Below are 14125 nucleotides of genomic sequence, written 5' to 3'. Positions count from 1 at the left end.
CAAAAGTGCAACATCTCACACTTGTCTGCATTAAGTTCCATGTCATTTTTCAGCCCATTTTCTCCAGCTGGTCCAGATCCCACTGCAAGCTTTTATGGCGTTTGTTACCTCTCTCGTGAGTATCTCGTGAATATGATGTAATTGTCTTATGCTATTGAAATGATGCAATGGTCTCATGCCCTTGGAATGATGTAATTGTCTTGTGATAGTGGGGTGATGTGATGTCACGTTCCAACTGGTATATAAGGGGAAACCGCAGTTGTTGCGTAGTTCCTTTTGTTGGGAGTCCACTGTTGGTAGTTACGCCATCAGAGAAGAAGAAAGAGCGAGAGTGAAGAATCCCCAGCTCCGAACGAACCCCAAAAGGATTGGGGTCTCAGACTGAAAGATCGGCTGTTTACTCTTTTCCATAGATGCTGTCTGGCCTGCTGAGTTCCTCCAGTATTTTGTGTGTGTTGTTTGGATTTCCAGCATCTGCAGACTTTCTCTTGTTTGTACATCTACTACCACTCTCTGGCTTCTCCCGTGAAGCCAATGTCTAATCCAATTTACTGCCTCATCTTGAAAACCAAATTACAGAACATTCTTGACAAACTTCCCATGCAGGACTTTGTCAAAGGCCTCACTAAAGGCCTTGTAGATAACTTCCACCATCTTGGCTTCATCAACTTTCTTGGTAACTTCCTCGAAAAACTCTGTAGGATTAGTTATAGATGACCTACCACACACAAAGTCATGTTGATTATCCCTAAACAATCCGTCTATCCAAATACAATCGATTCCAATTAATAGGGCACATCGGGACAAGTAAAGTTTGGTCCAATTAAGCGGCTGCCCCAACTAGTTGAAGTTTCATGAAAATAGTTAAAAAGGATTAAAAAAAAAGACAGACCACCATTTAACTGAGTAACAAATTACTGCATGTATTTAACAAGTTAGAACACTATCAGTACTATCACAGTACCATGAAGCTCTGTATTAGTTCCCAATAGTTATCGATGGAGGAATTCATCCCACATAAACTGCAGCGTTATTTTGATTGACTATAAATGAACAAAATCAGCGCAGATACCGAGTGCAGATAATAGACTGCCTTCATACAATGCTGTTGCTAACTGTATCCTCCAACTTTTCATTATCATTGTAACATTCAAGATGATTGTCAATACCTTTAAATTCTTCATAGATCCTAACTTGTTAAAGTGGGGAAATCGCTTCATTTTCACTCCCGGCCATTTCTGGCATCTCCAAGCTGGAATGCTTGAAACTGCAGTGAGCAAAACAATTCTAAATTGTCTCACTGCTTATTTCTCACCAACTATCAATGACAAAAACCACTGCTTTTGAACACAAGTACAAGTAATGGATAATATTTGAAAACAGTTTGCTCTGAGCAACACGTAGTGGCTAACGGCCACACAAGTGCACACACCTGTCACTAGTTAGAAACTGTTTGGTAACAGTCTCCTGCCCCAATTAAGTCGCAGTGTCTCAAATAAACAAAGGGAATACTAGTTATTTTCTCTAGTTTTTGTTCTTCAAGAATTGTCCCAAAGAAGTGGCTGTCCCAATTAACCAATGGCCCAATTTACTGTACTTATATATCCAGTCCCTTAGAATACCTTCCAGAAACTTTCCCACTGCTGATGCCAGGCTCACTGGACTATAATTTTCTGGCTTATTCTTAGATCCTTCCTTAAACAACAGAACAACATTAGCTATCCTCCATTTCTCCAGCACCTCACACATACCCAAGGACGTTTTAAATATCTCTGCTAGGACCCAGGCAATTTCTGCACTAACCTCCCACAAGTTGCAAGTGAACGCCTTGTCAGGCCCTGGGGATTTATCCACCCTGATTTTTAAGATTCAAGCTCATTTAATGTAGTATCTTGTACACAAGTGTAAAGGAGAACATAATTGTTACTCCAGATCCAACACAGCACAAAACATAAAAGATAAAGAACACAATAGCAATTAAAAAAACATATGAAGTATAAATACCTAAGATAGCTTATATACATCGATTGATTGTCTGTCCATAAAGTGATGCCAGGCAGTATATCGGGTGACCGACAGGAAATAATAATGTAGTGGTGGAGTTAGTGGGTGGAGGTGTTGACTAGCCTTACTGCTTGGGCAAAGTAACTGTTTTTGAGTCTGGTGGTCCTGGCGTGGATGCTGCACAGACTTCTCTTTGCTGAGAACGGGACATGCAGTCCATGAGCAGTGTGGTGGGATCCTTCAAGATGACCCTCTCCTGGCACCTCCATCTCCCCCAACTCTTTAGGCTCCATGCATAAATGACCTCTCTGATCTTCCAGAGGACCACTTACATCCATCGATATTCCTTGCCCTTAATGTACAACACTGTGTAAAGATCTTAGAAATGTGTGTGTATATATATATATAAAACTAGGGTGCCTTGGACTTCTGCACATTACTGTATTTGTCAATGTGGAGAGGACAGTGAGTTTGTAAACCTGGCAGAAGCAAAGGATGTTGGGAAGGGGGAGGGTGGCAGAGAAGGAGTGCCAGGGCCGGGGGTGGTACGGGTGCAGACACACCCAGCCCTGAGACACCAGACAGGTCATATAATTCCAAACAATTGGTCTGTTGATCATTACAGAATGTCTCTCAGCTGCTTCCCGCCCCCTCCTCTCTCCCTTCCACTTTTCCCAACCATGATTCCCCTTCCCAGACTCCGTCTACAACAGAGACCACATCAGAATCAAGTTTATCACTCACATATGTCATGAAATTTGTTTTTGTTTTGTGGCAACAGTACAGAGCAATAATAAAATTACTACAGTACTGTGCAAAACTCTTATGCTCATTAGCTATATATGTGAGTCTAAGATTTTCGCACAGCACGGTATGTGCAGAAGCCCCTGGGATTCTCCTTCACCTTGGCTGCCAGAGCAACCTCATGCCTTCTTTTAGCCCTTCCGATTTCCTTCATAAGTGTTCTCTTGCATTTTTCCTCAAATAGCTCATTTGCGCTTTCCTGCCTATACCTGTTATGCACCTCCTTCTTTTTCTTAACCTGGGCCTCAATATCTCTTAAAAACCAATGTCCCTTATAATTTGATATCCTTGCCTTTTATCTGAACAGCAGCATACAAACTCTATCCTCTCAAAATGTTACTTTTGAAGGCCTCCCAAAAGACTTACCAAATACACCTTTGCCAGAAAACAACCTGTCCCAATTTACAGCGAATGATCTATTCTGTTTTTTTATCTTGTTTTATTTTTACAGTTGCCAAATTCTTTCTGATACCATCAAAATTGGCCTTTCTCCAATTTAGAATCTCAACCTGAGGACCAGACCTATCCGTTTTCATGATTACCTTGAAACTAATAGTATTATGATCACTAGATACAAAGTTTTTCCCTTCACAAAATTCTGTCACCTGCCCTGGCTCATTCCCCAATAGGAGATTAGGTATCGTTCTCTCTCTCGTTAGGAATTCTATATACTAAGAAAACTTTCCTGAACACATTTGACAAACTCTATCCCATCCAACCTTTTTTTACAATATGGGAATCTCAGTCAATATCTGGAAAGTTAAAATCACCTACTATCACAACCTTAGGTTTCTTGCAAAAATCTGTGATCTCTCTAAAAATTTGCTCCTCGAAATCCTGGAGAATGTTGGGTAGTCAATAATATCCCCTGAACATGGTCATCCCTTTCTTATTCCTCAGTACCATCCATATGGCCCCAGTAGGCGAGCTCTCCAGCGTGGCTTATCTGAGTACTGCCATTTTCCCTGATAGTAATGCTACCTCTCCCCCTTTAGCCCCTCCCACTCTATCATGTCTAAAACAACAGAACTCTGGAACATTGAGCTGACAATCCTGCCCCTCCTGCAACCAAGGCTCACTAATGTCCTAATTCCATGTGCTGATCCATGCCCTAAACTCATCTGCCTTTCCTACAAAACTCCTTGCAATGTAGTATATACAACACCGACCAGTAGTCCCACCATGCCCAATCTTTCCATTCCTGCCTTTCCCCACAACCCCTCCACTACCTGCTCTGGCTCCCATCCCCTTGCAACTCCAGCTCAAACAACCACTCCCCCACCCATGCAGCGCGTAAATATTCTTGCAAGGATATTAGTTCCCCTCCAGTTCAGGTGGAGACCATCGCTTCTGTACAGGTCCCACTTTCTCTGGAAGAGAGCCCAATGATTCAAACATCTAAAGCTCTCCCTCCAGCACCATCTCCTTAGCTATGTGTGATCTTCCTATTTCTGGCCTCACTAACACATGGCATAGGTAGTAATCCTGAGGTCCCATCCTTTAACTTAGCACTTAACTCCCTGAACTCACTTTTTAAGGACCTCATCACCCTTCCTACCCATGCATTTGGTACCAACATGGACCACAGCCTCTGGCTCTTCAACGTCCCGCTTAAGGATGCTGTGGACTTGACTCAAGACGTCCTTGACCCTGGCATGTGGGAGGCAACGTACCATCTGGAATCTCATTCTAGTCTACAGAGCCTCCTGTCTGGTCCTAACCCTAACCCTATCACTACAGCTCGTCTCTTCTCACCCCTTCCTTTCCTTTCTGAGCCACAGAGACAGACTCAGTGCCAGAGACCTGACCACTGTGGCTTTCCTCTACGAAGTCAACCTCACCCCACCCCAACAGTATCTGAAGTGGTATTCCTGTTGTCAAGGAGAATGGTGACAGGGGTACTCTGCACTGACTTCCTATCCCTTTCCCCCTCCTGACAGTCACCCGTGTCCTGCATCTTGGATGTAACCACCTCCCTGTACGTCCCGTTGATCAACTCCTCAGCCTCCCAAATGATCCCGAGTGCATCCAGTTGCAGCTCACTGTCTGAAAGAAGCTACAGCTGGATGTGCTTCTTGCAGGTGTAGTTGTTGGGGACACTGCTTCCCACGTCCTGCAAGAGAAGCACTCAACTGTATTGCCTGGCATCCCCATTGCTCTACATTTTCAGTAAAGAAAAAAAGAAAAGTTAACCGAAAAGATCTACCCATAGCCTTCACTTGTCCTTACCAAAGCCCCTATGAACCAAAGCCTGAACTCTTCACTCTAACCCTGGCTCACTCACACAATGGCTGCTCTGCTTAAGGGACTAATTATGCACAATACAATGTTTCCAAGGGAACTGTGGCACGCAGAATCTCCAAACTGCCCTCCCACTCGTGTCTTTTGAAGTTTTAAAAAAAATACATAAATACTGAGAACGAGTTGTAATGAGTCCTTGAAAGTGAGTCTGTAGGTCATAGGATCAAGTTCAGATTAATGGTGGTTGAAGAGCCTACACTATTTCAATAACCTTCCAGTCCCAGTTTACTTACGTTTGTATCGAAGAGCCTCTGGAACAACTATTAGGCCTGTCTTCACCGCCCGCATCCCAAGCATCTCCAACCAACTCTCCGTGGAACAAATTTGCCCACACTTCTCCTTTGAACTTAAACCCCTCACCTCAAATGCTTTTGCCCTGGAATTAGATATTTCAACACTGGGAAAAAGGTGCCAGCTGTCTACTCTATCTATGCCTCTTATGATCTTATAAACCTTTATCAGGTCTCCCCTCAGTCTCCACCACTCCAGATAAAGCAGTCCAAGTTTGTCCAGCCTCACATGATCTCTAATCCAGACAATGACCCAATTAACCTCTTCTGCACCCTCTCTAAAGCCTCCACATCTTCCCTGTAATGGGGCAGCCAGAAGCGAATGCAATACGCCTTCTTTGTCGCCCTATCAACCGGAGCAGCCACTCTTAGAGTTATGTATTTGGACAAGATGGTCACTGCTTAGCACTTTTGTGGCACCTGTGTTGGTTGCCACTGATCAGTCCTTGTCTGCATGTTGTCTGGGATTTTGCCGAAGCTGTGGGTCATCTCATCTGCTGAGGAGCAGGGCAAATGATGCCAGTTCTCCCTACCTTCCAACATGCATCGGATGTCTGCATCCTGGGTCACACCTCTGGCTGTCTCACCATCCCCATTGATAACTCCAGTGTCGGCACTGTGCTGTAACAGCAGCAGAACCAGCTCCTGCAAAATACAAGGTGCAGCATAAGCCCAGGTTGTCATGGAAATGCAAGAAAGGGCCTCGAGGCCCACTAAGTTTCTGCTTGCCCTTGAAAGCACCAATATCAGCCTCTACCAATTACAGGGCACCACTGTGGCTGGAATCATAGAAACACAGAAAATAGGTGCAGGAGTAGGCCATTCGGCCCTTTGATCCTGCACCGCCATTCAGTATGATCATCGCTGATCATCCAACTCAGAACCCTGTACCAGCCTTCCCTCCATACCCCTTTAGCCACAAGGGCCATATTTAACTCCCTCTTAAATATAGCCAATGAACTGGCCTCAACTGTTTCCTGTGGCAGAGAATTCCACAGATTCACCACTCTCTGTGTGAAGAAGTTTTTCCTCATCTCGGTCCTAAAAGGGTTCCCCTTTATCCTCAAACTGTGACCCCTCGCTCTGGACTTCCCCAACATCGGGAACAATCTTCCTGCATCTAGCCTGTCCAATCCCTTTAGGAATCGAACCAAAGGGCAACAGGATGCAAAGTCTTGTAGATACTGGTAGTCCAAAATAAAAACAGACAATGCTGGAGATGCTCAGGAGGTCAGGTCATCTGTGGGGAAGGACTCTAGACAGTTGGCATTTCAGGTTGAATACCTTTCAGTGGGAAAAGCTGGAGATGAAATAAGTTTCAAGAAGCAGAGAAAGGGGCAGGATGGAAAGACTGAAGGGTAAGTGTGGGATCAGGTAGTGGTGATGCCGTACGAGTAATAAGCGGTGGAGATGGGGAGGCGGAAGAAGTTGGAAATGGAAAATATCTGAAATTACCATAGGGAGGTGTGATCACTGGAAATGTGAGATACAAAAGCTAGAACTGGCAATTAATCTTAAACCATTGAATTCATTGTTGAGTCTGGATCACATAACACACAGAAGGGGAGCTGCACTCTGCTGCAGTCACTTTATGTTAGATGTGTATCGTCCTGGTTTAAATAATCTGGATGATCTGTGGTAAAATGGATCAGCAAATTTACGGATACCATGAAGATTGGAGGTGTAGTGGACAGTGAGGAAGGCTATCATACGAAGATTGGTGGAGGGGCAGGTAGTGTTAAGGTTAACAGGTAGGATGCAGAATGACTTAGACAGATTAGAATGGGCAAGAAAGTGGCAAATGAAATACAATGTTGGAAAATGCATGGTCACATGCTTTGGTAGTAGTAATAAATGTGCCGACTATTTTCTAAACGGGGAGAAAACACAGGAATCTCAGATGCAGAGGGACTTGGGAGTCCTTGTGCAGAACACCCTGAAGGTTAACTTGCAGACTGAGTCGGTGATGAGGAAGGCAAATGCCATGTTAGCATTCATTTCAAGAGGTCTAGAATACAAGAGCAAGGATGTGATGCTGAGGCTTTATCAGGCACTGGTGAGGCCTCACCTTGAGTATTGTGAACAGTTTTGGGCCCCTCATCTTAGAAAAGATGTGCTGGCATTGGAAAGTATCCTGAGGAGGTTCACAAGGATGATTCCAGGAATGAAAGGGTTATAATATGAGGAACATTTGATGGCTCTGGGTCTGTACTCATTGGAATTCAGAAGGATAAGGGGGGGATCTCATTGAAACCTTTCAAATGTTGAAAGGCCTAGACAGAGTAGAATTGGAAAAGATATTTCCCATGGTGGGAGAGTCTAGGACAAGAGGGCACAAACTTAGAATTGAGGGACACCCTTTCAAAACAGAGATGCAGAGAAATTTCTTTAGCCAAAGGGTGGTGAATTTGTGGAATCTGTTGTCACATGCAGCTGTGGAAGCCAGGTTGTTGGGTGTATTTAAGGCAGAGATTGATAGGTTCTTGATTGGACATGGCATCAAAGGTTACAGGGAGAAGGCCGGGAACTGGGGTTGAAGAGGAGAGAAAAAAAAGGATCAGCCATGATTGAATGACACAGCAGACTCGATGGGTGAGATGGCCTAATTCTGCTCTATGTCTTCTGGTCTATCATGGCTTGCAGAGGGATCTGCATCAACTTGAAAAATGGCCGATGGAAATTAATGCAGACACGTGAGGTTTTGCACTTCAGTAGGACCAACCAGGGTAGGTCTTGCACAGTGAATGGTAGGGCACTGAGGAATGGTAGAAGTGGGATCTGGGAATACAGGTCTGTAATTCATTGAAAGTGGCATCACAAGTAGACAGGGTCGTAAAGAAAGTTTTTGGCACATTGACCTTCATAAGTCAAAGTACTGAGTACAAAAGATGGGATGTTACATTGGACAAGACATTTGTGTAGTTGGAGTATTGTTGCAGTTTTGGTCACCTACCTATGGAAAAGATGTCAATAAGGTTGAAAGAGTACTGAGAAAATTTACAAGGATGTTGCCAGGTCTGGAGGACCTGAGTTATAAGGAAAGATTGAATAGGTTAGGACTGTATTCTTTGGAACGTAGAAGACTGAGAAGAGATTTCATAGAGGTATACAAAATTATGAAAGGTATAGGTAGGGCAAATGCAAGCAGGCTTTTTCCCCACTGAAGTTGTGGGACTACAACCAAAGATCATGGATTAAGGGTGAAAGGTGAGAATTTTAAGAGGAACATGAGGGGAAACTTCTTCACTCATGAGAGTGTGGAATGAGCTGCCAGCACAAGTAATCCATACGAGCTCAATTTCAACGTTTAAGTTTGGACAGGTACATGGCTAGTCGGGATATGGAGGGCTATGGTCCCAGTGCAGGTCGTTGTGAGTAGGCAGAATAAATGGTTTCGACATGGACTAGATGGGCCGAAGGTCCTGTTTCTTGCTGTACTCTATGGCTCTATGTCTCTCTAAATGTAACTTCATGCTGGAGGACGGGCTAAGACTGGGTAGCTCTTTCTCTTGAGCAGTAAAGAGACAATTGACCAAATAGTTTCCTTCAATGTCGTAGAAGGCAGGAGAATGGTAACAAATGTACCCAACAACAGCCTACACCTGCTTCCAGCAACACCTCATATGCCTCTGGGTAGCCTCCAACCTGATGGCATCACCATCAATTTCTCTAACATCTGGTAATTTCTCCCTCTTCCTCTCGTTTGCCATTGCTAATGTTGGTTACTCTCTTACCCATTCTCTTCTGCTCACCTGCCTTTTACCTCTCTGTGGTTCCCCTCTTCCTTACCTTCCTTCTGTCCATCTACTATCCTCTCCTATTAGATTCCTTCATCTTCCATCCGCTACCCCTTCCAACTCTCACCTCCCAGTTGTTTCTGTCATTCCCCCTTCCCCACCCACCCACTTCCCCCTCACCTGGTCTCACCTATCACCTGCCAGAGTGTACTTCTCTCCCTCCCCCTACCTTCTTATTCTAGCTTCAGGCCCATTCCTTTCCAGTCCTGATGAAGTTGACTATTTAGTCCCCTCTATAGATACTGCCTGGCCTGCTGGGTTCCATTGGCAGTTTGTGTGTGTTGCTCTAGATTTCCAGATCTGCAGAATCTCTTGTGTTTAAGACCCTGGACTACATTCCAGCAAGGACAGTTCAGTAAGGCGTAATGCTTGGTGCCACAGTGATACTGTTGGATTGTATTTGATACTAAAGCTGTTGGGCTTTAAACCAAGCTGTTGTTTTAAAGAAGTGTCTCCAGAGAGGAACAAGGTGCAGGAGATGGGGAACAGATGAAGGTCTGGCTACTGGAGGAAGTTAGGGCCACACTGAATGAGAACGTGCCTTGTGGAATCTGATGAAACAGTGAGACTCTGGGGTTGGCAAAGATCGACAGGGAGGAAGAGGAGACAGGACCATGGAGGGATTTTTAGAGTCAAAGGTGAATTTATTGTCATATGCACACATATAGTACATGTGTGCACGGGTGCAATTTAAAAACTTACTGGCATCATCACAGGCACGTAACATCAGTAAAGCAGCATTCACAAGAAAAGCATAAATCAACATAAATTATGCAAAATTTACAAGAAAGAACAACTAAGACAAAAAAAATACAAAGTCCATTGTAATGCTTAGTGGTCATGCTGTTGCTATACTGAGGTAGCAGGATTTCCCAGTGGCCAACCATTTAAATTCCAGCCCCCACTCCCATTCCAACATGTCAGTTGATGGCCTCCTCTCCTGCCATGATGAGCCAACTCTCAGACTGTAGGAGCAACAACTCATTCTGATAGCCTCCAACCTGATGGCACGAACATCGGTTTCTCAAACATCCAGTCATTTCTCCCCCTCCCCTCTTCTTCCATTCCTAACTCTGGCTCCTGCCTTAAATCTTCTATCCTCACCTGCATTATCACCTCCCCCGGGTGCTCCTCCTCTTTCCCTTTTCTCCCACACTCTCCTCTCCTAACAGATTACTTATTCTCCACTCATTTATGTTTTCCGCCTATCACCTCCCAGCTTCTCACTTCATCCCACCCCCCTCCGTATATTTGCTTAATCTATTATCTAGCTAGTGCTCCTTTCCCTTCTCCACATTCATATTCTGGCTGCTTCTTCGTCTTTTCCAGTCCTGGAGAGACTCAACCTGAAATGTTGACTGTTTATTCCTTTCCATAGATGCTGCCTGACCTGCCAAGTTCCTCCAGCATTTTGTGTGCGCGCTACTTAGGGTTGTGCTGGTTGCTTCAAGAACCAAACTGTCAGAGGGAAGTAGCTAGCTGGAACCTGGTGGCGTGGGATTTCAAGCTTCTGTACCTCCTGCCCGAAGATGGCATGGTCTGGACGATGGGGATCTTTGATGATGGATGTTGCCTTATTGAGGCATTGCCTGAAGCACGTTGAGCACACCTACAAGGAGAGCTGACACAGGAAAGCACCATCCATCAGCAAAGACACCACCATCTAGGCCATGCTCTCTTCTCGCTGCTGCCACCAGGCAAAAGGTACGAGGAACCTTGGATTTCACACCACCAGGTTCAGGAACAGTTACTACCCTTCAACCATCAGAGTCCTGAACCAGCATGAATAACTTCACTCACCTCAACTCTGAACTAATTCCATAGCCTATGGACTCACTTCTAACGACTCGACAAATCATGTTCTCAGTATTTTTTTTTCAAATTTGCACAATGTATTTTTTGTAGAGTGGTTGTCAGTCTTTACATGAATTTTTCATTGATTCTATTGTAATTCATTTTTTTACTATGAAATCCTGCAAGAAAATGAATCATGCTGATATATACGTACTTTGGTAATAAATTTACTTTGACCTTTGAACCTCCTGTAGATACTACCAAGGGAAGTGTCCATGTCGTATTGATGAACTTGAAAACAAGGTGAAGATTATTTTAAAAAAAGCGATGATGGCATTCTGACCACAGGTGTGGGAGTCATCCATTTGTGGCAGAGACGAACATTCCTGAAGTGTCCCAGTCCGAAACGTCGACTGTTTATTCCCTTCCACAGATGCTGCCTGACCTGCTGATATCCTCTAGTACTGTTTGTACATGTGCTCAAAATTTTCAATAGCTGCAGAATCTCTTTGTGTTTATGACAAGCAAGTGTTAGCATCTTTGGACCTCTGTCCTTCAAAGAACCGTGGAAATGTGTGTTTTCAAAGTACCTCAGAATATACACACAGAGCCTATAAAAAGTATTCATCCCCCCACCCCCATGGAAGTTTTCATGTTTTATTGTTTTACAACACTGAATCACAATAGATGTAATTTGGCTTTTTTTGACAATGATCAACAGAAAAAGACTCTTTTGTGTCAAAGTGAAAGTAAATCTCAACAAAGTGAACTAAATTAATTACAAATATAAAACACAAAATAATTGATTGCATAAGTATTCACCCCCTTTAATATGACACACCAAATCATCACTGGTGCAGCCAGTTGGTTATAGGATTCATATAATGAGTTAAATGGAGATCACCTGTGTGCAGTCACGGTGTTTCAACTGATTGCAGTAATAATACTCCTGTTGCTGGAAGGTCCAACTGCTGGTGAGTCAGTATCTTGACCAAAACTACACCATGAGGACAAAAGAACACTCCATGCAACTCCACAAAAAGCACATCAGAAGGTGGATACAAGAAAATTTCCAAGTCACTGAATATCCCTTAGAATGCAGTTAAGTGTATCACCAAGAAATAGAAAGAATATGACACAGCTGCCGAGAACAGGCCATCCTTAAAAACTGAGTGACCGTGCAAGGAGGGAGGGAGGTCACCAAGAGACCCATGACAACCTGGAGGAGTTACAAGCTTCAGTGGTTGAGCTGCGACAGACTGTACATACAACAACTGTTACCTGGGTGCTTCACCAGTTGCAACTTTGTGGGGCAGTGGCAAAGAGAAAGCCACTGTTGAAAAAAGCTCACAGGAAATTTTGGCTAGCGTTTGCCAGAAGACTCCAAAGTCAGCTGGAAGAAGGTTCTACGGTCTGGTGAAACCAAACCTGAGGGACCAAGTGACCCTCCTTCCCCCAGTTTGTACAAATCCGAGGAACTGAGTGACACTCACTCCCTGTGCCCAGTTTGTACAAACCCGAGGGATTGAGTAACATTCCGTCCCTCCCCCAGTTTGTACAATCCCCAGGGACTGAGTGACACTCACTCCCCTGTGCTCACTTTGTACGAAACCGAGGGACTGAGTGACGCTCACTCTCCTGTGCCCAGTTTGTACAATCCCCAGGGATTGAGTGACATTCCCTCCCTTGTGCCCATTTTGTACAATCCCAAGGGATTGAGTGACATTCCCTCCCCTGTGCCCACTTTGTACAATCCCGAGGGACTAAGTGACACTCACTCCCCTGTGCCCAGTTTGTACATTTGTATCCAGCCACCAGTTGGGATATTAGGAGACTACAAATAACATTGGAGCCAGACATACCCACTTCTCCCCCCAAATACCACCAGACTCACGGACAGCTTCTGTCCCCGTGTTATAAGACTATTAGATAGTCCCAATTCTGATAAAACAGACTCCTGACCTCACAAACTATCTCATCATTGTAATGCACCATACCGTTTGCCTACACCCATAATTGAAGAGCCCCACCACCCAGGACATGCCCTCTTCTCACTGCTACCAAGAAGGAGGTACAGAAACCTGAAGGCATAAACTCAACTGTTCAGGAACAGCTTCTTCTCCTCTGCCACCTGATTTCTGAATGTACATTGAACCCATAAATACTAGCTCACTACTTTTTTTAAACATGAGTCATAGAGAAGAACAGCACAAAAACAGGCCCTTCGGTCCATCTGGTCCATGCAAATTCCCCTACCTATCCAAACTTTTCTTAAACACTGAACACAACCTCACATTCATCACTTGTACTGGCAGCTCATTCCACACTCCCACTACCCCGAGTGAAATTTCCCCTCATGTTCCCCTTAAATTTCACACCTTTCACTCTTAACCCATCACTGACGCGATCTGTATGGATGGAATGCAACACACAGTTTTTTTTTTACTGTTCCTCAGTACAAGTGACAATAATAAATCAAATCATTAAAACAGCAGTAGCTGATATTGAACAACATCAGTGGTGGTTTTGCAAAAATTCTCGCTCACCTTCCTGCCAGTGAAGGATGCCCGGTGAAGAGGTGTGTCCCCAACGTCATTCACCACGTTCACATCTGCACCAGCCTGCCAGTAACACAACAAACTGGTGAACATTTCAGTTTTACCTGGCACTCACCACCAGGATCACCAACACCAAGCTGCCAGCTGATTTGTCGCTTCCTGGAGCAGGATGCAGACAGTTTTACATATTGGGACTAACTGCACTGGAGTCAAATTCGATGATGATTCAAAGATAAGTGTGAGGAGGGCACAAAGAGTCCACCTTAATGCACAGGAGGTTCAGTCAAGAGTCTATAAGAGTGGGATAGAAGTTGTCCTTTCACCTGGTGGGAAATGATTGCAGGCTTTTGTACCTTCTGTCTGATAGGAGGAGTGATTATAAGCTGTTCTCATTATCTGCTTCCTAATTCCATTGTCTCCCAACTCCACTTCTCTTCCCTCCTACGAGGAGGAGGGGAATGGAACATAGAAGAATACAGCGCGGGACAGGTCAATCGGCCCATGATGTTGTGCCGAACTATGTCAATTTATACGAAATATCCTTACCCTGTGTATCACTCGTATTCTTCTCTTCCCT

General features: G+C 44.3%; 1 protein-coding gene across 3 annotated transcripts in view; it reads right to left on the bottom strand.

Annotated features, from left to right (window-relative positions):
* Nucleotides 1-14125, bottom strand: part of osbpl1a (oxysterol binding protein-like 1A) — a 264088-nt gene that overhangs the window by 228898 nt on the left and 21065 nt on the right. For 2 of the 3 annotated variants that reach the window (XM_063060473.1, XM_063060482.1), the window contains 2 exons: nucleotides 13537-13611; nucleotides 5933-6044 (listed from right to left, as the gene is read on the bottom strand). In XM_063060473.1, the coding sequence (XP_062916543.1) occupies nucleotides 5933-6044; nucleotides 13537-13611 (187 nt within the window). Of the gene's footprint in view, nucleotides 1-1169; nucleotides 1242-5932; nucleotides 6045-13536; nucleotides 13612-14125 lie in introns of those variants that run through there. The other variant, XM_063060490.1, reaches the window with a different exon arrangement.

This window comes from Mobula hypostoma, chromosome 1, assembly GCF_963921235.1.
Source record: "Mobula hypostoma chromosome 1, sMobHyp1.1, whole genome shotgun sequence".
NCBI classification, from domain to species: Eukaryota; Metazoa; Chordata; class Chondrichthyes; order Myliobatiformes; family Myliobatidae; genus Mobula; species Mobula hypostoma.
Note: the sequence above shows the minus strand (reverse complement) of the source record. Positions and strands in the feature narration are given on the sequence as shown.